The 25,736-nt window shown below is 45.4% G+C and overlaps 4 protein-coding genes across 10 annotated transcripts in view; 3 read left to right on the plus strand and 1 right to left on the minus strand.

Moving 5' to 3' along the window:
- The window catches only part of LOC114844476 (vang-like protein 1), a 31,221-nt gene extending 22,756 nt beyond the window's left edge, over positions 1–8,465 (plus strand). For all 6 annotated transcript variants that reach the window (XM_029131877.3, XM_029131887.3, XM_029131902.3 and 3 more), the window contains 4 exons: positions 3,398–3,543; positions 5,438–5,594; positions 5,807–6,041; positions 6,112–8,465. In XM_029131877.3, coding sequence (XP_028987710.1) covers positions 3,398–3,543; positions 5,438–5,594; positions 5,807–6,041; positions 6,112–6,372 — 799 coding nt within the window. In that variant the 3' untranslated portion in view covers positions 6,373–8,465. The remainder of the gene's footprint in view (positions 1–3,397; positions 3,544–5,437; positions 5,595–5,806; positions 6,042–6,111) is intronic.
- Positions 8,466–9,882: 1,417 nt separating this feature from the next.
- Positions 9,883–14,668, minus strand: LOC114851220 (calsequestrin-2-like). 2 transcript variants are annotated; one of them, XM_029142915.3, is made up of 12 exons: positions 14,548–14,668; positions 14,209–14,461; positions 12,651–12,735; positions 12,471–12,571; positions 12,095–12,203; positions 11,375–11,448; positions 11,050–11,180; positions 10,919–10,964; positions 10,767–10,821; positions 10,575–10,675; positions 10,407–10,481; positions 9,883–10,334 (listed from the first exon to the last, which is right to left on the minus strand). In XM_029142915.3, the coding sequence occupies exons 2-12, from the start codon at positions 14,449–14,451 to the stop codon at positions 10,119–10,121; spliced, it is 1,236 nt and encodes a 411-aa protein (XP_028998748.1). In that variant the 5' UTR covers positions 14,452–14,461; positions 14,548–14,668; the 3' UTR covers positions 9,883–10,118. The 2 variants fall into 2 exon arrangements, with proteins under 2 accessions (XP_028998748.1, XP_028998747.1); XM_029142914.3 differs by having other exon boundaries at positions 14,209–14,654.
- A 395-nt stretch (positions 14,669–15,063) lies between these two features.
- On the plus strand, positions 15,064–20,706 carry poglut1 (protein O-glucosyltransferase 1). The gene is made up of 11 exons (XM_029139488.3): positions 15,064–15,220; positions 15,690–15,780; positions 15,869–16,012; positions 16,108–16,243; positions 16,330–16,451; positions 16,644–16,703; positions 16,910–17,009; positions 17,146–17,204; positions 17,432–17,599; positions 18,546–18,602; positions 18,753–20,706. Exons 1-11 carry the CDS (start codon positions 15,148–15,150, stop codon positions 18,907–18,909), a joined length of 1,167 nt encoding a protein of 388 aa, XP_028995321.1. The 5' UTR covers positions 15,064–15,147; the 3' UTR covers positions 18,910–20,706.
- Positions 20,707–20,856: 150 nt separating this feature from the next.
- On the plus strand, positions 20,857–25,452 carry timmdc1 (translocase of inner mitochondrial membrane domain containing 1). Its single transcript, XM_029139499.3, has 8 exons — positions 20,857–21,043; positions 21,646–21,965; positions 22,424–22,589; positions 22,833–22,921; positions 23,334–23,401; positions 23,630–23,708; positions 24,765–24,875; positions 24,949–25,452. The coding sequence occupies exons 2-8, from the start codon at positions 21,667–21,669 to the stop codon at positions 25,100–25,102; spliced, it is 966 nt and encodes a 321-aa protein (XP_028995332.1). The 5' UTR covers positions 20,857–21,043; positions 21,646–21,666; the 3' UTR covers positions 25,103–25,452.
- Positions 25,453–25,736: the final 284 nt, after the last annotated feature.

Genomic DNA, 25,736 nt, shown 5'->3' on the forward strand with positions numbered 1-25,736 from the left:
TGGCTGGATGGGCCAAGAACAGATGAGCTGTTGTTTCAGCTGAACATCCTTTAGCAAAAGATGGGACACAGTTTAAAGAATGCAGAATAATCAGATAACCACTGTGCACGTACAGACTGGCAATAGGAAGACAGGGGCACGGATGAAGGAGGGGAAGCGGAGGACGTGTGGGCAAGATGAAGGCAGAGGAAAAGACAGAAACTGGGACACTTCAAGTGAGAGAGATGGGGAAAGGAGGAGGAGGAAGTGAGCGGTTACGCGCCCAGCAATGCCAGGAAGGAATTCAAACAGGAAAAACCCACAAAAGCCAAAAAGTGGAGGGATGCGCCTGAAGGGAATCAGCGGTGCTCATGTAGAAAAAGGAGATTTAGTGACTTAGAGATGGAAGTAAGAACACAGAAGCAAAGAAAGACGGTCAGAGGGAGTGGCTGACAGGCAGAGGGAAAATTGGTGCCAGAAGAAAAGGGTAGAGGGTGGGAAAGACTTCAGAGAGGAAACTCCTCAGAACAGAGCCGCAGACAAAGGGTGGAGTACAGAGGAAGGACCCTGGAGACCGAGGCAGGGCGAGCACTACGGGAGGGAGCGAAGAGAGAATTGGGAATGAGGGATTAATAGTTAATGGGTGGGTAGCGTTGAAGCATCCTTAAATGTATGTGGAGAAGGTGTGTGTGTGTTTGTGCACGGGAGGCGATGGCAGCGACAAGGTTTTTATGACCTCACAGTCTCTGAGGGAAAACAGGAAGATCCCGTTTTTAGCCTCTGACTGGTACCAGTCTCTCTCTCTCTCTCTCTCTCTCTCTCTCTCTCTCTCGTTCACACGGTCCTACTGGCGGGTGGCTAATAAAACCTGATGGATTCATAATGCACAGCTTTTGTGTCAATGCAGATGAAATATGATCATCTTCTGTTCAAACATTGTAAACTTTTTATCTTTGTGGCTGAGGTGAAATCCCTCCTTAGCGTCTGCTCCGATTTTATGGCACGCAGTAAATACCAGTACGATAAAATACAGTTTGGCCTCTAACCAGACAGTGATAACAGTAACAGAATAAATACAGATGGATGTAAAGATAAGGAAGAATTAATGTATCTGATACTTGCAGTAAAAATGTAAACCTTTGTTCAGGAACTTTAAATAATATCTGAGGTCTGCACTATATGAGGGAAATTTGCAATGTGTAATAACATTATGATGAAGAGCAATGAATCTGACACGCGATAAAGCGACTTTGAAGTGTGCATTCCCCCAGTCAGTGTTTCAGTCTTAAGTAGCTACTATGTAAACAAAACCCAGCTATGTATCAATATCCTGTTCTACATGTACTGTAAAGTGTTTGACTGGCTTGACGCTAGCTGGCCTCAGGCTAACTTCGAAGTCACCCAGTATAACTGTTGGATAAAGGATGCATGAACCCATGCTGGTGGTTTCACACCAATTGGTGTTTAAAATGACTGTTGAGCCTCTCATAGACATGTACCTGTAGAACATGGATGTGACAGCTGCCATTTGCTGTGGGACCTGCCATACTTCTGCCAAATGTCATTCTTTTTATGGCTCATATTGATTTTGCATTGGTACTAACAAGTCAGAGTGTGTGTGTGTGTGTGTGTGTGTGTGTGTGTGTGTGTGTGTGTGTGTGTGTGTGTGTGTGTGTGTGTGTGTGTGTGTGTGTGTGTGTGTGTGTGTGTGTGTGTGTGTGTGTGTGTGTGTGTGTGTGTGTGTGTGTGTGTGTGTGTGTGTGTGTGTGTCACTGATGCATCGGCCCTGGGGAGTCGGGCCTCTTGAAAGCTGTGCCGCCGGTCCCAGCTTGGCCTGGCAGCAGGCGACGCTCTGTTGTCCATGTGCGACTGTAAACATGCAGCTGATGGCTGCTCCGTGCAGACAGCGTCGCAGCATACGGTCAGCCTGACACGCGTGGACACGCACGGGCACAGACGCGAGTCCCTGCGTGGCTCGTCTCGCCATATACATGCAAATGACACCAAGTGTGAATCTCCCAGAGAAACCAGACACGAGGCCGGAGCATCTCCTCCGCTTCAGAGCGGCTGCTGCTCACATTCCTGGCTCCGGCGTCCGTCCGCAGCCTTATCGCACTGCTTCCTGCCGGGGCCCTGAAGGCTCGTCTCTGTCTCCCCGGCCTTTGATGCCAATCAGAGGCCAGAGGACGCTTGCCAGGCGTTACTTACAGCTTGTTCCAGCAGGGTGGGGTTGAACACTGACTGGTCAGTCGGGAATAGCAGCTTTACAGCAGGCAGTGGTCTCCACGGTAACCGCCGTGCGCCGCTTTACTTCATTTCCTTATCTGAGTGTACAAACCAAACAGCCGTGAGCCAATCGACGCGCTCGGTTCGAGCACCTTTGTGTCATGTTTGCACAGTTTAATAATTGAGCGAAGTCTGACTCAGCACTTATACAAGTGGCTTCTAAACAATGCCGCAGTCTTCGCTCGCTCTGAGTTGTGCAGCTGCAGCCACTGACCTGCGGCTGAAACGATACGGCCCTGGTCTCGCTCCAGAGCCGGCGCACCGTTGGTGAGTGAGCTGGTTAACGAACTCCTGAAGAAACCCCACCAGGTCTCAGTCTCCGGTAGAAGTGGCCCCACATGAACACAGAGCTCCCATCGTCTCCCGACCCGTGCGTTTAATCTGCAAACCAATCTTAACATCTGTCTTGTAGCTCTATTAGCCTGTCATCACTTCGCTGTCTGTACTTGTCTCGACTGTCTGTAGCATCTCAAATGACCCGCTGCTTGAAGCAGGAGTGAAGGAGGTTAGAAAGAATGCGAGGGCGCCTTCATCCGTGGCTCAGAGGCTGCTCTGTGGTCAGACTCTGCTTAATAGGAAGCGCATGCTGCAGGCGAGCGTGTGCTGCGGCTGCTGTGGATTGAGTTATCTCCCCGCACAGTGAAGGCTCTCGCACACAGACACTATTAGCTGAGCTCATTGGGTCGCGACTGCATCTGGAAAACCAAAAGCATCAAAATAAAGTTGCCAAACGCAGCGAGAAACTGCATAGGTGGGTAATAATGATCAGAGCATTAATCACTGCGTGCATTGAACTGGGCCTGGTGTATTTCTGGCTGCTGAATAAGATGATGAATGTCTGTCTTTAACGGCTACAGTAACAAAAAGGCGGGAGATTATCAAGGAGCGCACAGCATGTGAAAACACCGATTTGTGTACACTTGGTTTAATGGTTCTGATTTATGACGGACAAGATCTGGCATCTCCGGTGTGAAGGCTCAGGATCTGGGTGGGACCGACCTCTGACTGCCTTTCCCATCATTCAATATAAGCTCCACATTGGCGTAAACCCAGTCCCTTGGTTAAGATTTCTCCCCTTTCCTCTGCACCTGAACTGTAACTGAACCAGCCCTTTTGCTGGTCTCCTCCTCAGCATCCAGCGCGCAGCTCTGGCCGTCCTGCAGCACTACTACTGCGACTTTCCTGTGCACAACCCAGCGCTGCTTTCTGCCTCCAAGTCCCGCGCCGCCAAGCACCTGGCCGGTCTCAAGGTGTACAACGTGGATGCCCCGGCTGAGGGTATGTGTTTCCTGTTTTTCCATTAGTCAATCATTTGTGAATATATTGGTTAAAAGGCTGGACTGTGTGTTGACAACATCACCGACCATCATCGTCTGAATTGTCCAAACCTTTTTATTAGAACCAAATCTGGACCTTCCCTGAAAGGTACCAATCTCAATGTAAACTACCTTTAATAGTCCCTGGGGGTTGACATGCTGGAATGTTCCGGCTGCCTATGAGCCAGGAAGTCCATCTGCAAAGGTAGCTCAACTAGAAAACCGCTGATCAGGACGTGAAGCAGGGACGAATCGTAATCACACAATACAACAAGTGTGGCTGTTTTAGCATCATGCGCTCTGTGAAGAACCGAACACACGCTCAGCTCCGCTGTCGACTCTCTCCTCTCCTGTGTGTCTCTCCACTGGTGCCGACTTGTTAACGAAGCTGTTAGAGCTAAGCTGAAAGCCTACCTCCTGGACAGTAAGTGGACACAGCTTCTAAGTAAAGCACCTTCACAGACTGCTGCTGTCCTGTCTCCTCCTCCCCCCACACTCTTCGCATGCCACCGGTTGAAAGTTCAGCTTTCCTTTGCAACATCCTGCAGACTGCAGCACAATCCCTCTATTAAAATATCGCTCCCCCTTAAGTGTACTCAAGCTCCACATAAGTGCACTAACCTGACTCCCTATTTAGTTTTTTTTTTTCCCTCCTTGATTTTTTTCTCCCCCATCTGATATGTTAGAGGGAGCCTGCTGCTGATAAATCAATAGCTATTACGCTGCCGGTCATGTCATTTCTCTCTAGTGTCTCATCCTCCTTTATTTTCATCCTCTAGCAGCTGCTCAGAGGCCTCTTCATCTCCCCCCGTCTAGAGTTTTCACTCCCAGTGTCTTCGTTTGTTTTTTTTTTTGTTTTTTTTTCTGTAGCCACGCCAACATCATAATAAATAAATCTAACTCCGGGACGGATAATAATTTTGGCTTGATTAAAGTGAGGTGGCGCCCAGAGAGCAAAGCAGCTGTAACATTTGGTTTCAATGAGGTTCAGGTGATTTTATGATGCCTGATGAGCTATTTGATCTCCACGCTGTTTTCTCAGCTCTACAAATTGGGAATTATAAATTATTCCTGCAGATTTCAGTCCTTCAAAAACATGGTGTATGTAAAGTCCAAAACTAAACCCAACCTACGAATCCTAAACAAGAGTCAAATCACAACATCACAAATTTGCAACCGTAGAGAGAGCGATGATGTTCTGTTATTACTTTTCTCTTTAATTTCATTGTTTTAATGCGTTGATCGTTTGTCCTAGTACCTATCTAGTCTTTTAAAGGCCACTGTATCTTCCTTAAGGTGTTTTAGCTTCGTCTGCGCTAATAGATGCAGCAACGTACAGAATTCTCTGTTTTCTCGCCTTCTGATATTGTTCATTTCTGTCCGAGTGCACTAACACCTTGAGCATCATGCGCTAAAATCTTTCTCGTCTCTCTGCATGAATTATTCTGCTCATGTACAATTCCTGCCCCGCATTAATAATTCAGCACTTCTGCCTTCTTTTAACCTGCATTAACATTGAGCTCAGTTCATCTGCAAGATGCTCGTTTAATTAGAAACCTCCTCACTGCTGAAGGCAACGAGTGGCACAGACATTTGAATATTGATGCCAAAATGTAAAAATAGATTTGCATAGGTTCACAGGTGATGACGGTGCTGGGAAGAATTAGAAATGTGACTTTGTGTGAGCTCCCAGTGGCAAAAAGCAACATATGCATTCATAATCTACCCCTGTCGTCTCAAAGCAGCGTGCTCCCTCGCATTGCACCTTGTGTCATCACCACGGGTCGTCTCACGTCTTTCCCGTACCGTGTTCTTGGGCTGTGGCTGACTCCTATCCTCACTGTGCACTCTGACAGGTCCGGGGAACAATGCGGCGGCCGCAGCGGCGGGCCTCGCACACTCCCAGTCCAGAGCTATGATCGCAGCCGCCGCCCGGCGCAGGGACACCAGCCACAACGAGCTGTACTACGAGGAAGCGGAGCACGAGAGGCGGGTCCGCAAGCGCAGAGCGCGGTGAGTCCGTCAGCAGGTCGGGCACAGGTGGAGGCTGAAACTGAGCAATGGAGAATGGATCGGGTCAGCACATCTAGTGAAGCGCTCATGTGACAATATTTGGCTGCCTTTTATTTTAGATTTGCAATTAAAAGGATTTACATTGAAGGTAAAATGTGACTAAAAACAAAATGCAATGATCTGTGCATGGTCCAAACTGTTTTTCCCTCCAGACTGGTGGTGGCAGTAGAGGAGGCCTTCACACACATCAAGCGCATGCAGGAGGAGGAGCAGAAGAAGGCCCCAGGCGACGTGATGGACCCGCGGGAGGCAGCTCAGGCCATCTTTCCCTCCATGGCTCGGGCCCTGCAGAAGTACCTGAGGACCACCAAGCAGCAGCACTGCCACAGCATGGAGAGCATCCAGCAGCACCTGGCCTTCTGCATCACCAACAACATGACCCCCAAGGTCAGACCGGGCCCTGCAGCCCGTCGTGCTCACACAGAGTGGTCTGTTTCTGACCGCGTCTCATCCACAGGCGTTCCTGGAGAGCTACCTGAGCCCAGGCCCCACGCTGCAGTACGGCCGGGACCACTGGCTGGCCCGGCAGTGGACGCTGGTCAGCGAGGCGTCCGTCACCAGCGGCCTGAAAGACGGCACCGTCTTCCTGCTCAAGTGCGTGGACTTCAGCCTGGTGGTGACGTCGAAGACGATCCCGTACATCCAGATGTCGGAGGAATACATCGACCCCAAGTCGCACAAGTTTGTCCTCCGGCTACAGTCTGAAACCTCCGTGTAGGGCTCCACAGCTGTTACTTTGTTGCTCTGAGATGTTTTCCCTTTGCTTTTGGTTGTCTTTGTTTTCATTTTTATTTTAAAATTTTTATATATTGTATTTGAATCTCTATCATAATTATATTTGAATATATGGATCTTTTTTATGTTTAATTGTGGTTACAAAGAGTCATCACGGGATCACGCTCACACTTTGTGGGTTAAAAACCCACAAACTTTTAATCCTTTGGTTTGAGACGCTGAAGCGAAACATTTGCCGTTTCTGGCGTCACCACTGACAAATGACGACGGACGAATGGATGTTGGAAACATAAGATACATGATGTTACAATGTTACATCATGTATCTGGAAATGCTTTTGGACATAAAAAGAAAGTAGATGGAATCCTGTTGTCTTAAAAGCCAAATTAAATGTTTACCAACAAACTTAAACTAAACCTTTATCATGTTGCATCATAACTCACCAGTTTAGTTTAAAAGAAAACCCAAAGGGTTGAAATTCACGACACTCTGCTCACGGACATGACTGTTCTCCTCATCATCATCCGCCGTCAGGACGTCTGCCGAGCGACGGGGACACGCGCCACCAGCCTAAGATGAACATCAGCAGCCTCAAGTGCTAATGTTTGCAGCCAAAGTCAGACTCTCATCGTTGTTCTGCTGCTCCATCTGTTTCCACTCCACCAGGCCATGTTGGACACTGGACTCGGAACCAACAGGATCATAGGAGACGCACGCGTGCCCTCAGTCACGAGCTCCTTCTGCAGCAGCTGCCTGACGCGATGGACAGGGAAGGACGAGCAACGTGTAATAAAGTACTACTGACTAATTAAACCCAGTGACTGGTAAATACTGTGTACTGCACATTTCCACAGCGACAGAACAATGTTCTCTTCAACAAACTGATGATGCTTCAGTACCAATGTCAGACCGTTCTTGTTTGCTGTGGTGTTCTTTGATGTCAAGCTACTGTCGACAAAACTCAACACAGCTTCGTTGCTCCGCAGATCATTGTTCTGGCAGGTTCAGAGTTGTGCATTATGGGCAGAGGCAAAACATGGAAGCGTGACGTTTTCTGTGTACACCTGCCTCCTAAATACACTTTTATCGCGTTGTTGAACAGAGGTGTGAATGAGAGACCTGGAGTTGAGACTAGGCCCAGAGGTCACCGATCTGCTACTGGGAGCCTCCACTTCGCCTCAGCTTGGGAGAATTAAAACCAAATCCCGTAGGAAAGGTTGAGTTTCATCCAAGGTTCGATATTGTTGCAGAGCACACTACATTGATCAGAACGAGAGGGTAACTGGTTCTCTCTCTGTCTGAGCAAGAATCTTTAATGTATGATAATGAGCGAGGGTGGAACCTCGTTCCCAACTGGACCGTCTGGTTTTCCTCCACCGCCGTGTGTCACCTCTGTTCTCTGACAAACAAGCTCACAGCGAGTCCCTCGAGGGACGATGGCCGTCGCCAAAACACTTTCTCTCGACGAATCAGTGGAAGTCGTGCATCCAGGAAACCACCGATCGCACAAACGTGACCTTTAACTCTGACTCTGGAGGCCTGATCCACGTTGAGTCGGACGGATGGTTTGGTCTGTGGCCTACTGCCCCCTGGCTGCTGGCACCAGTATTGCCAGTTTGCCTGAGGGGAGCAGCAACATGTTGTCACATAATGTAACAAAAAGATATTGTATATTTAGAAAAACCAAACCGTTAAACCACCTGGAGGAAACTCAAGAAACACTTTGTTCACTGTGTGGAGCACAAACACCCGCCACTGCTCTCGTTCTAGACCTGCTGACAAACTTTGTACGATCTCAACGTGACGGTGCCTCCTGTTTTTACACTGTGTCTATTTATGTAAACAAGCATGTGTGCGTGTGTGTTTGTCATTCCAGTTCACACAACCAGCCCTTCTCCCCCTCTTCCCTCCATCAGCACCATCTGTCACTTTGTTGCCAGGTTACAGGCCTTTGTCGTGGTTGGGGTTTTGTTGGACAGCTTTATGACGATGGCGTGACATTGCAATGTACCATGTTTCACTGTCGCAGCTTTGATATTTGTAAAACAGAAGAAGAAATAAACATTTTTACGACCATTTGCAAAACTGCTGTAAGAAGTTGCACTGTAACAACTGATTTTAGGAATTTATTAGTTTATTTGTTGTCTTTTTCCTACATACCCCAGAATGCATCTCAACAACAGCCGAAAACACTGAAAATCATTCATGCCGCAATCATTTTAATGACAGTGGAGATTAAGGGAGGGTTTCTTTAACGGTTTAACACTTAATCGTCATAAGCCTTACTTCCGTCCTTTTGTGGTACAAGCTGTAACTCAGTTACGTTTTTGCTGTTTGGAAGAAAGATCTTTTAAAACACCTTTTAATAATGGAAGCTGCAGACGAATGAGCTCCAGTTTCATATTGTAGCCTCTATTATGTTACACTGTATCTTCCAAAATAAGGTGTAGTTGTTGTGAGGCTCTTACAGGTGTGATCCACGCCTCTGTCACTGCCCATTAGTCATGTGACCCGGTTCTGTGACACGCTGGAGCCCAATGTCAAAACGCTACTCCGCCGGCTCCTCGTAATTGGCTCCGCCGTCGTCTTGTCGGGCCTCGTGGGTAAATGAATGTCAGCGGCGGCCTCGGCCCTCCGCGACACGAGGCGGCCTGTCGGAACTCATCTGTCCCCGCTCCTCGTCCCGCTCGCGCGCCCACCTGCTCCGCGCGCGAGCGGGACGAGGAGCGGGGAGACGGATGCGCAGGGAAATGAGGCACATTTGCATCTAAATAGAATGTTTTTCTTCCCGGCTTCCTTTTCGCTCTATTTGTTCGGTAATGACTTAGTTATGTGCAGTTCAGCGCGCGAGAGGAAATCCCTCTCTTCTTCTAGTGCTTTCATTTCTGGATGGAAATTCGCTGCTAATACATGTCGCCCCCGCTTCTTCTTTGTCCCTGCACTTTTTTCTCCGTTTGTGTTGAACCAGGTGGGTCCTCGCGCCTGCTGCGGGTTCTGTCCTCGTTCTGGGCCTGGGTTTAAAGGAGGTGATGGCGAGGTCCGTCTTTATCTGCCTTCGCCTCAGAGCCGGCGTAAAGCGAACACGCGTCGGGCCACGTTTTAATGCGCAGCCAATCAGTGCGTGACTGTAGATTGTGTGTAAATCCCACGGCATCGTACGAACATCCTGTTTACACGCGGCGTCGCGTCCACCTCCAGGGGAAGAACGATTCTTGTACTGCCCTGTATTATTAATTCATGTCCAGCGGTCCGTTCCGCACGGGTGGGTCCTCTCCTCATGGGTGGGCGGCGTTTCCGCCTGTCTCACCCTCGCTCCCTCACCCCTGACCTCCCCCAGCCTCACCCCCCAGGTCCCTGCTCCCTTTAAGAGGCAGAATCATCCTGAATAATTCACCGCTGTTTGAATAATTCAGGGACCGTGTACATTAAAGCTTAAGTGTGTGCTCACACTAAACTTTTTTGATTCATCGTAAAACACATAAAAACTACGTAATTATTCTTTATATTGTTTTATTACGTCATGTTTTCATACAATTTTCAAAAAAAGCACTTTCACACGAATTAATATACAGAACTATTTGTATTAATACTTAAGATACTATAGTTTATTTAGTGCCACAATCTAATTGTGACTTGACTCACAGGACCAACATTGCAGTTGGTGACATGTTCATGTGTAAGTTTTTTTTAATTTGATTTTAAAATGAAACCACTTTACTTATGTGACGTTTAGTCCCTACTATCATCATCATCATCCTCATCTGGGTCACGCCCTTCATCGGTGTCCTCTCTGAAGTAGTCATCTGGCTCTTCCTGAGCGTTGGCCGGCGCGTCGTCGTCCTCCGTGTTCACCCTCCCCGACAGCACGTCCTCGATCCAGTCCTCCAGCTCCTCGGACGTGGGCAGGTCCTCGTCGTTGGACATGTCCAGCCACACGCTGTCTGCCTGCGAAGCACAGGACACGAGGGTTGGTCGGCCCTCACCTCGTCGCCCTCTGCCATTCAACGCTCCACTTACGTCTGTGACGTTGACCACTCCGATCTGAGGCCGGAACAGGTCCAGCTTGAAGGTTTTCTCCCAGTAGGTGGTCAACTGGTGGGAGAACGCAAACCAGTTCCACTTTAGACACTACGCAAGTCTACACATATATGAATAATCTTTAAATGAGCAGTTACGACACAGAACTAATGGGAAGTCATCAGGATCGATCCAGACGATGCTCAGCTCTGGGTTGTTGGTGTTGTCTCTGGCCACGTCTTTCAGGATCTCCAGGAACTCGTAGCCGTCTGTGGACGGAGCAACGGAGAACGCTAATCTCAGCTTCAGGTTCTTAACAAGACTGCAAAAGCAAAAGACAAAGGGCTCCACAGCACACACCCGGATCTTCCTCCTCTGCAAAGGCAACAATGTGTATTCCGTCCATGTCGTCCTCCTGGAAACGGAAAAGAGTTTCAATCAGAACCTGCTTTGATGAAATTTTGTTTATTGTGAAATAGTTCAGCGAATGGAGGCTGAACTCAACCGCTTACCCATGTCTCAAACATGTTTTCTGCCCGCAGCTTCCTCAAAGTGGCCCTGAATAGGACATATTATACATATTTTACTGGTTTACAGAAATATTAAAGGCCCCAAACTGTAAAACACATAAATCGAGATAAACCTTCTGTGTTGGTTGACGAACTCAACAATGTCCATCTCGGACAGAGGTCTTCCAGGCAGGATGACCGGCTCCTCCATGAAAGGCTCATAGAAATTCACCTCATTCATCTTCAGGGAGAGATGTTTGGCCACCTAAAAGTCCAGGAGAGAAACACAGTGGAACAACGTGCACGTGTATGTGCTTCATTTGTCTGAGTGAGGCTGAAGATACAGTAGCAAAGAGATTACTGTTCATCAAACCATGTGAGGGTTTTGCCTGTGCAGTATATGAACAACAAGTCATAGATCCCTCAGGATTCGGACTTATTTTGTACATTAAGACTCACAGACTTATCAAAGGTGGCAAAGAACTTGATGTAAGGTTGGAAACGCTCCGAGGCCTCTTGAAGGGCTTTGTAATCTAAGTGGAGGAGAGAGAGAGGAAGAGATTGATGAGGAGCTGAAGTCAAAATGTCAGAAATGAAAGTAAAAGAAAAGAGTGAGCTGGACGGAAGCTGGTGATTCTCATGCTGGTCACACTCGTAGCTGGATCTACAGTATGTGATCAGGAAACCGAGCAGCGAGAGCCGCTCCCTTCATTCAATTCCTCATCATGATTCAACTGTTTTCACCCTGGTAACAAAGTCCTTAATACAGTTTCGTACGCTTGTAACGTGTTCCTGGCTCTGCTCCCAACAAGGTCACCGCCAAGGACCAGCCTCTCTTTGGACAGAAATGGGTTCCGTAATGAAGCATGCCACTGTCATATCAGACCAGACAGCACCTTCCCTCTCAGTTTTTTCAGAGGCGCTATAATTGCAGTTTGACCTATTAGAGAACTAGAAGCTATTTAAAAGCTCCCGCGGGGCGGAATGAAAGCACCACAGTGTGGAATCAGGTTTCCCCTTAACAGCCAGTCAGGCTACGTGAGGATTTAGCTCCATTAGCCTCTAGAACCCACCAGTGTCAAAGGAACATAGGAGACAGTCCAAGGGGCTGCTAGATGTGTTCTCAACACAACATATTCAAATTACTGTAAAGTTAAATATATGTGGGTAAAAACTAACGTGAGTCTTGTCCCTTGAAGTAACCAATGAGGCGAATGTCCTCCTCCATTCTCTCAAAGGCCCGCAGCTCCATAGCGTTATTGATCATTTCCACTGGGTCCTCCAGCACCTGCAGAAGAGAGCAGCACAATGCAGGTGGGTCACCTTCACTGCAGGGCTGCAGTAGCTGAAACGGGCTTTTTCAGACAATGAGGATCTCAGCACTACGTCTGTCTGTTATGAGTGACCCTACAGCTCGTAGCATAGCTTTTTCTGTCTTTCAGTGACGCAAACATAAAATAGAAAATAGAACTACTACTTTAAGGAGGCTGTAAACAACAGAGAATTTCTCCTCTCCTCCAATTTCACAGCAGTAGTAAATCAGTTCTCTTCTTACGTCCAACAGAAACTCCACCAGAGTGTCCGCTGACAGCTCCCCGTCAAATTCAATCACGCGGTCGTCCTTGAAAACGTACAAGCTGCCCACTTCCTCAAGACCTACGACACAAAAAGTGTCGTCCATAAATTCAAAGTAGCAAAGACGTCGTTGTAACAGTGGGTAGTGGCTTTGCCGTACCCAGTTTTTTGGCCACTTTGGCGTCCCGCTGGGAGTCCACCATTCCAAAGCCGATGTCTTTGTTCTCCAGGACCTGAGCTGTGAGCTGGTCGGTAACACAGACAAATGTTAGTGCACCAAACACCCTGACATGTGTCAGAATGATGCTTATTTGCATAAAGACAGAAAATCGTTGCAGACACTACTGTAGCTATGAGCTATAAAACCGTAGCGAGGCCAGAGGTTCTTGGACACAGCACTGGGCGGTATTCACTGTATGTGCATTTGAGCTGCTACTTACAACTGCTATTGTCTTTGTCAACACGTCTTTTCATTACCAAGGTGTGAGCTCAGTGCCCTCTGTGGAGCTTTCTTGTTAGAGAGAAGCAGTGACTCAGTGCCACTTGCTTTTCGCCATACACTTCTCCAGATCCAAACTGAGATTTGGCTTTTATACCCGCTGTGCTGTGTAATACATGAGAAGTGATCCAGTCAGGACAGAGATTTGAGAATGCGCTATAATTAACAGACTGACCTAAAAACAATCCCAGGACACGTACGAACCACTGAGGAGTGTGATAATGGGATCGCAATCACCGCCTGCCAGTTAAGAACCAGGGCAGGTAAAACTGAATCTAGATGTAACAGCAGCTTCACTTGCAGTTTGCAAATCATGGAATCAAGACACGAATGATGTGTTCAGTGTCTGGTTTTCCAACCAGGGGGATCACTGACTACTCAGTGACTTGCTATGACAGGTTTGTTTTAATTGAGCTCGGCTACGAGGCTGCGAGGCTAACCCACAGGGGATCTGGGCTGTAGCTTATTGAGATATTCTTATGTGACATTACAGTAACAGTGACATTAGATACAAAACAGCACAGTATGTCACAATAGATCTGTCTCCTACTCGGCGTCTTCTTGGCAGCATTCCAGGGTGGCATGTACCGTAAATGAAGAAGTCACTTGTAATTAAAGATTAAAAGTAGTGCTGTCCTTCAAGCAGCTAATTTATAAATATAAGATGTCATGGGTGAGGGTGCTAAACATGTCGTGACAAAGACGAATAGATGAGAGACAATGTGTTGTATATTGTAATAACTATGGGTCGTCAGATGTCTAGTTAACATGTTTACCTTTACAGCTACATACTAATGGTTGTATATATATATATATATTAAAGTCTTATCAGAAGTCAGAAATAGCTTATTAACATTTGTAGGTTTGTAGGTAGCTGTTAAAAATTGAGTATTTGTTAATGCAAATAGCAGCATAGATCACAACCTGGCAACCCCACCTTTGTTGTAATTAATTGCATATTTTTAAAGGTATAATGTAAGTAAATTACTATAAAAGCAATAATACAGCCACACTTACAATTGTGAACTCAGTAGTCAAGTGTGACTAAACATTCTAATGTGCCGGTTCCGCATCTGTGGGATCCAAACTGTTACGATCACAGACTGTACTTTTACATTTGACCCAGTTCAGTAATAAAGATTGCTGGTCTTCATATTTTTCTGTGTCTCTTCTCGTTCTTTAGGTTCTGAGTTTTCCCTCTCAAGATCCCATTTCTTACCTCCAGCACCAGCTCTGTCATCTGGAACCGCTTTTGCAGACCCTTGTTGGCCGGCAGAGGTTCATGGTAGAACAAACACAGTAAGTCGTATCTCTTCAGAGCCTTCTTGTAATTGCGCTCATTCATATCCAGCACCCTGTCTTTCCCATCGAAGTTGGGGAACTCGAGACCTTCTTCTGCACTGCAAAGGAAAACCAGGCAGAGGCAGAAGCCAGATAGTAAAGACAGACGCATCTTCTGCATCACTGTTCACCTGTGAAGTTAGCAGAAATAAAGGCCTGACTTAAGAGATATTATACACAAGAACTAGAATTCCTCCACTGGTGTGATATCTGTTACCTCTCTAGCAAAAATGAAACAACCTCTTTAATATTTTATCTCTAATTTCTCTGTGTTCCTAGCCAGTGTGAAATCTCTCCCTTCTCATCAGTCTTCTGTCACCTCGTCTTTCTGTCACGTTGTTAGGTTCTTGCTCTAATCTCAGGAGGGACTCCTTCCTCCTCCTTTCCTCTCTCCGACTGGGTATCTCATTATCGAGCATATTTTAAAGACAAACATTCGTTTGTTATTAATGACCTTGAATTAGATTTAGAGAGTGAAGAACCTTAGTTATTTCATTAGACATGTAATCACAAATGCCATTTTATGAAATAACGATAAAGGGTGTGCATTGAGAAATTATGTATAATGCTGATAAATTAATGAGGAATCAAAGTTTGGTGAATGAAAATGTGACATTGAAAAGGTTTGGAGAGAAGTATCCTTTTATTTCTAATTTGACTAGGAGCTAATCGTTTAAACATTACGGTAACTCTTACCTGAAGTTAGTTTGCGCATTACCGTAATGACCGCATCTACTACTTCAGACATAAGTAGCAGATCACAGCTCGCGGCTTTGTGTTTTTTTTCCATCAGACCAAGCTTGACGATAGAGAAAAAATGGAGCGTTTTTGTTTGTGGAAGGTGTTAATGCTGTTGCAAGTTTGTAATTTAGGTTTCCTCGGAACATCAGGTAATTTGTAATTAAGCATCACTATTAAAGAGCTTTAAAAGCAGGAAGAAGACTTCTGTCTCAGTTTCTTTAGTTAACTTTTGTTGTTTGGCTCATTCAACACTAACTAGCTAACGTTAGCAAACGAGGTCACGTCTGAAACGTCAACACATCAGACATCGCTAACTTTTAAGTTGATGTATAAAAGGCAGCGTTCCTCCGAATAGCAACAATGTAGAATAACAAGCAAAGCTATCGTTGCCGACATCTAGGTCAATATTTCTACTGGAGATCGATGACTGCTAAAGATCCAACTAGCATCAACCAATGAGCCACGTACCAGCTCCCACCTGTTGCACAGGACCTTTATCAAGACTTCAAGCATTCTATTTATAGATCTGTCCGTCTATAAACCCGTAAAATTAGACACGCCTGCTTCGTTTAAAAATCATCTTCTGGCACAATTGTCAATTTGTATGTGTTGTTGCAGGTGAACAGTGGAGAAAGACTAAAGAAAAGATCTCAGATAGTGTTAAAGCGTACAGTCCCTGCAGCCCTGTCAACTGTAGCTGCCACCTGAGGTAGGTGACAACATTCAGGCAGAAGGAATTACTATGGGGAATTACCGATTTGAGACACATCTGAAGATTCTGATGATCTCTGTCTCAGTGTTCTGCATCAGGATTTGGGGCCTTTCAGAAGAGGAATCTCTGAAGATGTCATGGCTGCTACAGTTCAAAGGGGAGTGGGCACCCACTACCAGGTCATAGGAAACAAGTTATATAGAGAACACAACTGTATGTTCCCTGCCAGGTAAGATGATGAGCTTATACTTAATGTTTGACCAGTATGAATTATTGTAAATGGAAATGAACAGTGATGCTATTTCTCTGTACTGCATTTTCCAGGTGCAGTGGTGTGGAGCATTTCATTCTGGAGGTAATTGACCGGTTACCGGACTTAGAGATGGTGGTAAATGTCAGGGATTACCCTCAGGTCCCCAGCTGGGTGCAGCCAGTCCTGCCTGTCTTCTCTTTCAGTAAGGTCAGGCTATAAGCATGCGTTTTCTGTACACTTAAAAGTACACACAATTCAATGTACTAACTAAACTGAATTTCTGGTCTGAGTAGACTGCAGATTATCAGGACATCATGTACCCTGCATGGACATTTTGGGAGGGTGGACCTGCTGTCTGGCCCATATACCCCACTGGACTGGGAAGATGGGATCTGATGAGAGAAGATCTTAAAAAGTAATATTTGACCCTTAGTATGTGATTTTGCTTGCAAAATCTTCTTACTCTATTTTATTTTATTTTCTAAATGCACAGAAATTAACAACTTCTTTTCAGCTACTACTCTTACTCCTCTAACTCTAAAATTGATATCATTACATTTTTGATTTTCACTGGCCAGTAAATAAAGCATGTAATGTTCTCTGTTAGGTCTGCAGCACAATGGCCTTGGAAGAAGAAAGTGTCCAAAGGATTCTTCAGAGGTTCCAGGTTAGTTGGTTTGTGTGTGTGTTTTAGGTTTGTTATACTATTAGGTTTATTTTAGATCATTCTGTGCATGTGTCACTTAATTTCTCTGATGTCAAGGGTTTATTACTTTGAAACAAAGGTGTTTTTTTTCTTGTTCCATGCTCATCTTTAAGCTTCATTTATTTTCTTGTTTCCCCTCTCATTGTCTTCTCTTTTTTTATTGACAGGACCAGTGCTGAGCGCGACCCTCTTATCCTTCTGTCCAGAGATGCTCCAGAGCTGGTGGATGCAGAGTACACCAAGAACCAGGCCTGGAAGTCAGAGAAGGTTAGTTCTCGCAAAACCCCAGTGTCAAACAACTTTACTTCAAGTAGTTCCCATCTGTTGCTTCCCCCAAATTTTGTCTGACTGAATATTATTTTTGGCATTATAAACCAATCTTAGTCATTTTATGTTTGTCTAGGACACATTGGGGAGGCCACCAGCTCAAGAAATCCCTCTGGTTGACCACTGCAGATACAAGTAAGCTTGTAAGACAAGTAAGACGTGTAGCACATCTCATCAGACAGTAAGAGGTCTGCAGTGTGTGGGCTGTCATTTTCCTATTTGTTCCGGGTTTGTTCTGGGTGTTGTAAAGCTGTAAATATATGTTAGAAAAGTATTTGCAATGTGTGATGAATCAAATAACATAAACATGTACTTATTATAAACCACCACCACCTAGAACTTCCTTCTCTCATCTTCCCCAGGTATTTGTTCAACTTCCGTGGTGTAGCAGCCAGCTTTAGACTGAAACATCTCTTCCTCTGTGGTTCCTTGGTGTTTCATGTGGGGGATGAATGGCAGGAGTTTTTTTACCCGCAGCTCAAGCCCTGGGTCCACTACATCCCAGTCCAGCAGGATCTCTCAGACGTCAGGTACCAGCACTGGTGTCCTTCTTTGTTTACAATAGGTTTGCATGTCTGTGTCCGATGTGAGTTGTCCAATGTTTTTCTTTTCTTATCCACATCATATATATTTCTGTTTTGTGCTCTTCTTTTACACAAATTTATATGTGCAATCGAAATGTCCTGTTTGAGATTTCAGGATGCTTTCTTTGTAGAAGTTATAATTTTAGTTGATCAATGCAAAATTACAGTGTAAAGCAACAGGGTACAGCTTTTTGTTATAGAAATATGCTCAGTCAATGGTCTTAGTGTGAAGAGATGCTGTGAAATTCTCTTGTGACAAAAATCTGTCAGCGTGAAGTTGAACATTCTCTGATTCTTCTGCTACTCAGGGAGAATATTTGTTTAGCAAAATTACAGTTCTTACACTGTGGTTGTCTCTTGCTGTTTCCGTTCTTTTAGTTTGTCTTGTTATATAGTATAGTTTGGTATTATAGTACAAAGGAATCCTATACCTGTGTTTAGGGGACAGACTTAGCGTTTCCAAAAATATAAAAAAAAACTTTTCACACGACCAGAAATGTTGGAATGATTAGCATTTATATGCCCACACAAGCTCCAACACCATTGTTGAGCGTGGAGGTGCTTATTTATAATGTGAGGTGTAATAAAAAAAACACATCTTCATCCAGAACATTTGGCCAAATAATAAATTAAATAATTATTTTGACATCTTACAAAAAACTGCGCTTCAGTTTGTTTTTAACTGATGGTGTTTGTGCACAGTGCGCATCACACACCTGTGCATGTGCAGTAGCAGAACCTGAGAGGTTTCATGGTAACATGCAAACACCTGTGTCCATACATTAATTTCACAGTGCAGGTCAGTACTTGAGTGAATACACAAGTTATGTGTGAAATCTCCTGTGTGTGCATGGTAACAGTTAATGTTCTCTTGCATGCGCTATGTCCTCAGGGAACTTCTGGAGTTTGTGAAGGAAAACGATGCAGTTGCTCAGGAGATCGCCACAAGGTAACAGATCATGTTCTATGATTTAGTTTTGATGGCAGCTCAGTAAACGGTCATGATTCGCTCTGTTCTTGTCCCAGCTGGGAATTCCACTAAGCGATGTGCAGAAACTCGAACCCATGTGTCTGACTCTCTCCTCTTCATCCCACACAGGGGGAAGGAGTTCATCCTCAACCACCTGCAAATGCAGGATGTTTCCTGCTACTGGGAGAGACTCCTGAGCGAGTTCAGCCAACTTCTTACCTACAACCCCAAAAAAAAGAGCAACTATAGCCAGATTGTCCACAGACCCAGTAAGACGGAGCTATAACTAAGAGAGCTGTACTAGGGTACTAGGGCAGCTGTACTGAAAGAAATGTTAGATGAATGTAATTATTGCACCATGAATTCATCACAAGTAGCACTAAATGTCGATAGTGTTCCTCTTAAAAGTTTTTCTAGAAAATAGTCATAGAAAAGTTCATACCTTTTCATCTTAGAGTTCAGTGTTTTAGGCTAACATGAGGTCTGGTTGGACCGAGTGACAGCACAGTTCACTGTTGGGGTGTAGATTGGCCTTAGATGCTGCCTGCTTTTCAGAGGCCAAATGCCATCAGCAGTTATTGGTCACTTTGTGGTTCAGGAAGTTCATCGGCTTTTGAGAAATAAGAAAGCATTTAATTCTTAAAAAGAACTTGCCTTGGTGGTGCTTGGTTCTCCAGTTTTACACAGGTCAGATGTCTAAATGGACCCAACACCTGGATGTTCTGATCTTAGGTTAGGTTATAGGTTATCCAAGGACAGGGGAGTCCAATCCTGGTTCTTGAAGGCCACAGTCCTGCTTGGTGTCCAACTATTGTCTGCTATAACTATTTTGGATTGGTTGAACATCCCTGGTCCAAGTAATCAGAATCTTTGCAGGTACAGTTGAAGAAACGAGCAGGACAGCTTCTAGTGAGGACCAGGATTGGACGCCTTGTTTTAAACTTCTTTTTGTGAATCCTGGGTGGATGTAATATACACAGTATGTACTTCACTACAGAGCATATGTGAAATGTACTTTGAAATATGCTGAGTATGCTTCTGACAGAGGGGTGACTTGTGTGGTTACACATAGTATTGGATCAATTCACATCTTACTTTAATTGCCTCAGTTTTAGATTGTCACTCACAGAGAGAACAGAGCATCTACATGACTTCCCTTTTTGAATGATTTTAATGGTAATGGTAACATGTTATTATCTGCATAGTTCATCACATTGGGTTGACACGAAAATCAGACCTCTACCGTCTTGTACACTGGTTGCTCAGTGCATTTGTCATAGGAAATGTGACTCTGTCCCTCATGCTTCAACCTGATTCTGCACAACACGGAATCAAAAACATTAGACAGTAACCTGCTCGTCGCCTGAAACTCTGAATACTTGAATAACTGCATCAAGGTGCATGATGTTGACTCCTAACAGCTGCTCAAATATATTTGAGGAACCTACAGTACTGATTAATCATATCATGCATAATATGTATGTTTAATGTGATCTAGTGCATTGGAAGGCGATTCAGAAGGCTAAAAGGTCTGGACAGAGAATAATGCAAAAAAATATTTCCTATTACATTCATTATAAAAAAGTACTAATTATATTAATGCAAAGAATGACTAAAAGCACTAAGATCAAATAGCCATTTGCTGCCCTCTAATGGATAAACATCCTAAATGATCCTTTGCCAAGTGTCACTACATCCATCACATTTTCTGTAATAAAGACACACAATGTCACAGGTTGCCAACAGTGAGCAATAATGTTGTGTTCTATTTAGAGGGGCAGTTTCCAAGAAACACTTAAACACTCGCACAACATGTGGATAGATTTTACCTATTGAAAGTAGTCTTGCTAGAGGTTAATGCTGAATATGTTGTAGTATTCACATTACACTGTAAACGAGCAGGAATCTCAAAGTGGTGTTGAGAAAATGAACCAGGGTAAACATGATTGTGTAATGTTCGTTTGACCAAAAAACTGTGATTATTTGCTAGATCAAGTGTCAAGGTGTCACATTTAGATTTCTGACATGATTTGTGCAGCATTTTTGTTGTAATGGCAATAAACAGTTTTGCTCTTTAAAGCCATGTATGAGTTCATGCTTTGCTCTATTTACGTCTTCTGTCTAAACAAACACAACCTAAAATGAAAATATGCTAAGTTAGTGTTGGAATCCAGAGTAAATGACGCACGTGCAGTTCAGTCCTCCGCCGGCGCGTGTCGCTGTCGCGCGTCTACGGGTGATGAGTGACTGGTGAGGTCAAGGGTCGCAGAGCCGGTCAACGGTCGCGAAGTCACCGGTGGGACTCGGGCGAGGGAAGGACAACAACCACCATGTGGAGATTTTAGCGAGGACTTGAATTGACGTGGATTAAACGTGGTGCCTGCACTTAATGAAAGCAGAGGAACCCGCGCCGTCTGCTGGTAAGCTGCTTTTCAGCCACGACGCCACATAGCATGCTAACAGGTGAAGCTAAAGCGCCTATTGTCGGACAACCATGAGCAACTACGGGGTTTGTGGTATAGTCGGCATGGCAACAGTATAAAACACCGCTAAATTACACGCTCAGTCATACGAGAAGTTCTATTGCAAGATACTTAAATACTTTGTTAGAGTAACGTTAGCTTGTCGTCGTTGACCCTAAACGGAGTGTGACCTGACAGCTCGACTGCGTTAGCAGTGACTGTTGACTCTACTGCACTCGACGCGCTGCTTATGACGTTACATTACACTCAGAGCTGCGGCAGAGAGCATTGAAGCCACGTTTTTATCCGCGTTCGACTCCACATCCTGGAGGTGAACGCTCCGCTGCATTGACGTGTAAGTCAGAAAGAATGTCTGCTCACGTGCCCAGGTTGTTGTGATGAGACTGCACCACTCAGCAGCTGCTCCCATGAACAGCCCGTGCGGCGCTGCTAGGAGTTCACGTGCCCCGAGGCTGTTTGTTTTGAGGATGGATCTTAAGTTGAGGCAGTGAGTGCAGCATCCCAACCCACTGCCATGTGTTTCTGTCTCCCTGCCGCAGCCTAATGCCAGCTGAAGCGTGATGCAGCCCAGAACAAGCTTTGCCCCCCAGAGACAGCAGGCAGATTCGGGCCCCCGGGGCACCCTGAGCACCGGCCCACTCGTTCAGGGAGCCAGGCCTTCTTCCTTCTGCTTCCTGCTCCCCAGGGTCCACGCAGCTGACGTGGCCGCTGCCCAGCATGCACAGATGCCCTCTTCCTCCTCCTCCACCAGTCGTGCTCCTGCACCCATCGTCTCTCCCAGCGTCCTGCCGAGCAACCTGGGCAAGCCAGAATTCCCAGACGCAGGATGGGACCGCATCAAGGACCTCTTTGAAAAAAAGTTAGTGTTTGCCAGATGTTGTTGCTCTCAAGGTTTTTAAGTAATCTATTATGTTGTTTTAATTACCTGAATAATTACTTAATAAATAATAAATAACTTATAAACTATTTTGAAATAAAATTAGAACTATAGTTGACCAAAGGATCAGGTCTATTCCTGGATTTCAGGTAGATTAAATAATGTCACAATTAAACAGCTCTCCGTACAGCCCATTTATAAGCAGTCAGCATAGTTCACAAATGCAAATGCAAATTGAACTGCTTTGTATAATCTTTCCTCCATTTCTGCTTTGTTTTATTTTTATTTAGAAGGCTGGATATAGGCTCTAGGTGTTTATGATGATGGGCTTTTGAGGAATGTTTAATGTTTTGGTTATTTATTTTGATAATTTAATGAAACTACTGGAACTGTTATCCAAGAAAAAATAACTGTGCTTTTTCACTTTCCTCCTCCTGTAGTGCGACACAGAACTATCCCGAGGAGCTGACCAATGTGCTGAAGAGTGGTTTAGTGGCTGCACTAGCAGGTTTCATCTACGGTGGGCTGCCGGGTTCTCGCCAGGCCAGGGAGAGGTATATTCAAATCAGCCAGGCAGAAATCTATACGAGTCGCGTGAATGCAGTGGTAAGTGAAATCTGTATTTGGACGTCGGTTTTAAACAGCTGCATGCTCAAAGAGTAAGAGAAAAGGTTGCGGTTTGAGAGTAACATTAGCTTCCAACAATAAACCTCTACGTAGAGAGCCCTAAAGTGGCTTTGTTGTGTAGAACAGTACATTTTAGTCATTTTACAATGAAATTGCACAGTCAAAAATGAGATTATGCTGCCACGTCCTGACAGTGTTGTATGTCTGCTCTGTGTGCACCAGCGCTCAGCACATAACGCAGCCATTCGTGGTTTTGTGAGATACGGATGGAGGTGGAGCTGGAGAGTGGCTGCTTTTGTCACCTTGTTCAAGTAAGTAAGCATGATGCTGGGTTTAAAGGCTGTGAAACACTGGACTGACATCAAAGAACTGGTGACAACTGTATATCACTCACTAAATAAAGCAGCACTGCTACAGCCAAAATCAGTGCTGTCTAATGCTCACCAGTAGCCTGTATACCTAACTTCTGTATAATTGTATTCGTTTATTTCTATTTAATATTAAAATGCTACTGCTTAATAAATTGCAGCTAAATAATATATCAACCAGCTAAGAATGAAATTAAATTAAATGAGAAGGTTTTATTACTGCTCATTACGTTGGAACACTGATGTTGTGGCAACACCTTGGAATTAAGTGTCCTCTCTGTCCAAGTTGTCTGAGTATTATTGTTCATGTAAAATTCTGATCTGCGTTTGTGTTTTTTTTCTTATTGCTCTGTAGTTCCGTCAGCACAGGTCTGTCTGTGTACAGAGACACCTACACCCTCAGCCATTACTCTGCAGCTGGAGGTGAGTCACATGGGACTTTGATCAAACCTGTCACACCAGCAGTTTCACGTTACCATCTTGTCTCATACAAACACATTATTACTCTGTAATATTAATAGTAGTCTATTCCAGTAAGCTTGCTGCTGCAGCTTGTGAATCAAATCATCTCGGCAACAGCATCAACAAAATAAACTTTACTTGCACAGTAAGAATTAAAAATTTCTAACAGCAATGTTTTTGTGCCAACAGCTGTCACTGCAGCCCTTTTTAGAGTGAACTTGGGCCTGAGAGGAGTGGTGGCAGGCACCGTTATCGGAGCAGTACTGGGGTGAGTTGGGTTGTTTCCCCACTGGTCGACCTCATCAGACGTTTACAGTAACCGATCTGACAGAAGCATTTCAGTGGTTACTGGACGGAGCTTTAGAACAGAAATGTTACAGTAAGTTGCTCGTGCTTGTTTGCGTTTGTGCCCGTGCACTCTGGCTGCCAGCTGCGCCCCTCCCAGCAACCCTCTGTCGCCCAGCTGAACCCCCCCACCCACCCCTGCTCCCCACCTCCGACTCTGTCAGTGCCAGAGGGACTCATGTGCAGTGCAGAGTGCCATGTTTTGGGTACTAGAGCAGGGAGGCGGGCCAAAGCAGCAGCTGCCCCTCTCCATTTATATCATCTCTGTTTTCCCAGCCTTTCATTTCCATCTACCACAGTCTGATCTGACCCAGGGTTGTGTTTCACTGTGTTACATCTTTCCTCCCTCACTTTATCCCACTTTTCAGTTGTAGCTGAGGCTATAGAGCCAAGAGCAGATTTGAATGTGATTGTGTAATGGAGATTGAGTGTGAGGTGTTTGATGGTGGAACAGGCTGCAGGGGCTAGTTTGGATCCTCTGTGCGATCATCAGCTCCATGCTGGCTCCGCTCTAGTCCCTTCTCCTGTTGGCTCTGCACTAGCGTTGCCTCCTCCTCACTGTCTGCCTCGGTGACCAGCCACCTGGAGCGTTTGATGTGTGCAAACAGCCCCGTTCCCATCGACGCCAGGTGCAGTCAGGGCAGAAAGGGGTGAAATGAAAGCAGGCGGCTAATCGGAAAGCACATCACGCTCCAGATCTCATTCCAGAATCGTTCCCTCGTCCGGCACGTGGTGAAGGTGTGACTGGAGGGAGGGGTGTGACTTTGTTAGAGACAGCTGAGAGGAAATGTGTCACTGAATTGTTACTGTGGTGTAAATGGACAGTTTAAAAGGTTTATTCAATTAAGCTGCTTCAGGCAGAACAATGGATATGAACAGATCACAGGAGGAGTATTGATTTGTCCAGTAAATGGGTTGGAGTGGCTTCTTGTCATTTAGCTTACTTTTGTTTTTTCTAACGTAAACACATTTTGCTCAGGATTCCTGTGGGCGCTCTGGTCATCGGCTTGCAGTCACTGGCAGGAGAAACCATTCGAGAGAGGAGGAGGAGAGAGCGCAGGGAGCTGTACGAACTCCGACTCGCGGAGTGGTGAGTTCAAGAGAACTCCTCCATTTTTATAACATGTTCCGTCCTCACTGCCGTTTTCTTCCACAATCACAAGGGCGGCCCGCCTGCAGCTGACAGACGAGTTGATTGGCGATCTGAACGTCAGCTCTCAGACCGAAGTAGTCAATAAGGACATGCAGAGAATCCAGGAACTGCTCAGTTTGCCACAGAATGAACGCGTGGATCAGGACTCGAGCAGGGTCCAGTAGCTGCCTCACTGGCTGACGTTGAAGGTGGGACCTCACACATCTTGAAGGATAGATGGGCCACTTCTATGCCTGGACCTAGCTGCACACCCCCTGTTGGAATGAGGAGAAACAGAATCACATCACTGTGTAAAGGCACAAAAACACTGACTGTAGTGAGCTCACCAGTAGAAGCTGTTTGTACTGGACAGCTACTGGATGAGAGAAAGATCAAATGAGGCTTCTCCATGAAAACTACACCTTTGTTGTACAAATTGTTAATATCTGGTTAATAAATGACTCCATCAGGGATCATTTGTATTATTTCATGGCTGCGTCCTCAAACGCAGAATAAAAACATGTCTGTAACAGAACAGCCTCTGTCTGCTCCCTGTGTCTCTAATGTGTGATGAACTTCTGACTTTGCCTCTTGGGCCATTTAGCAACTAGGTCAGACGTAGTCTAGGCCCCTGGTGTAAAGAAGACGCGACACAGCAACAGCTGGGGCCCCTCGATGCAGCGGCATCCACTGACACGTGTGCATGAAGGCTGGAAAGCAGCTTGTTCAGGTAAATGCAACACAAAACTAAGCTTTGCAAGCAAATACATAAAGCCGCTACATTGTTTAGCGGTTGGTGTCTCTTCTATAGTCTCTTCA

The sequence above is a fragment of the Betta splendens genome, chromosome 2 (assembly GCF_900634795.4).
Source record: "Betta splendens chromosome 2, fBetSpl5.4, whole genome shotgun sequence".
Taxonomy (NCBI): domain Eukaryota; kingdom Metazoa; phylum Chordata; class Actinopteri; order Anabantiformes; family Osphronemidae; genus Betta; species Betta splendens.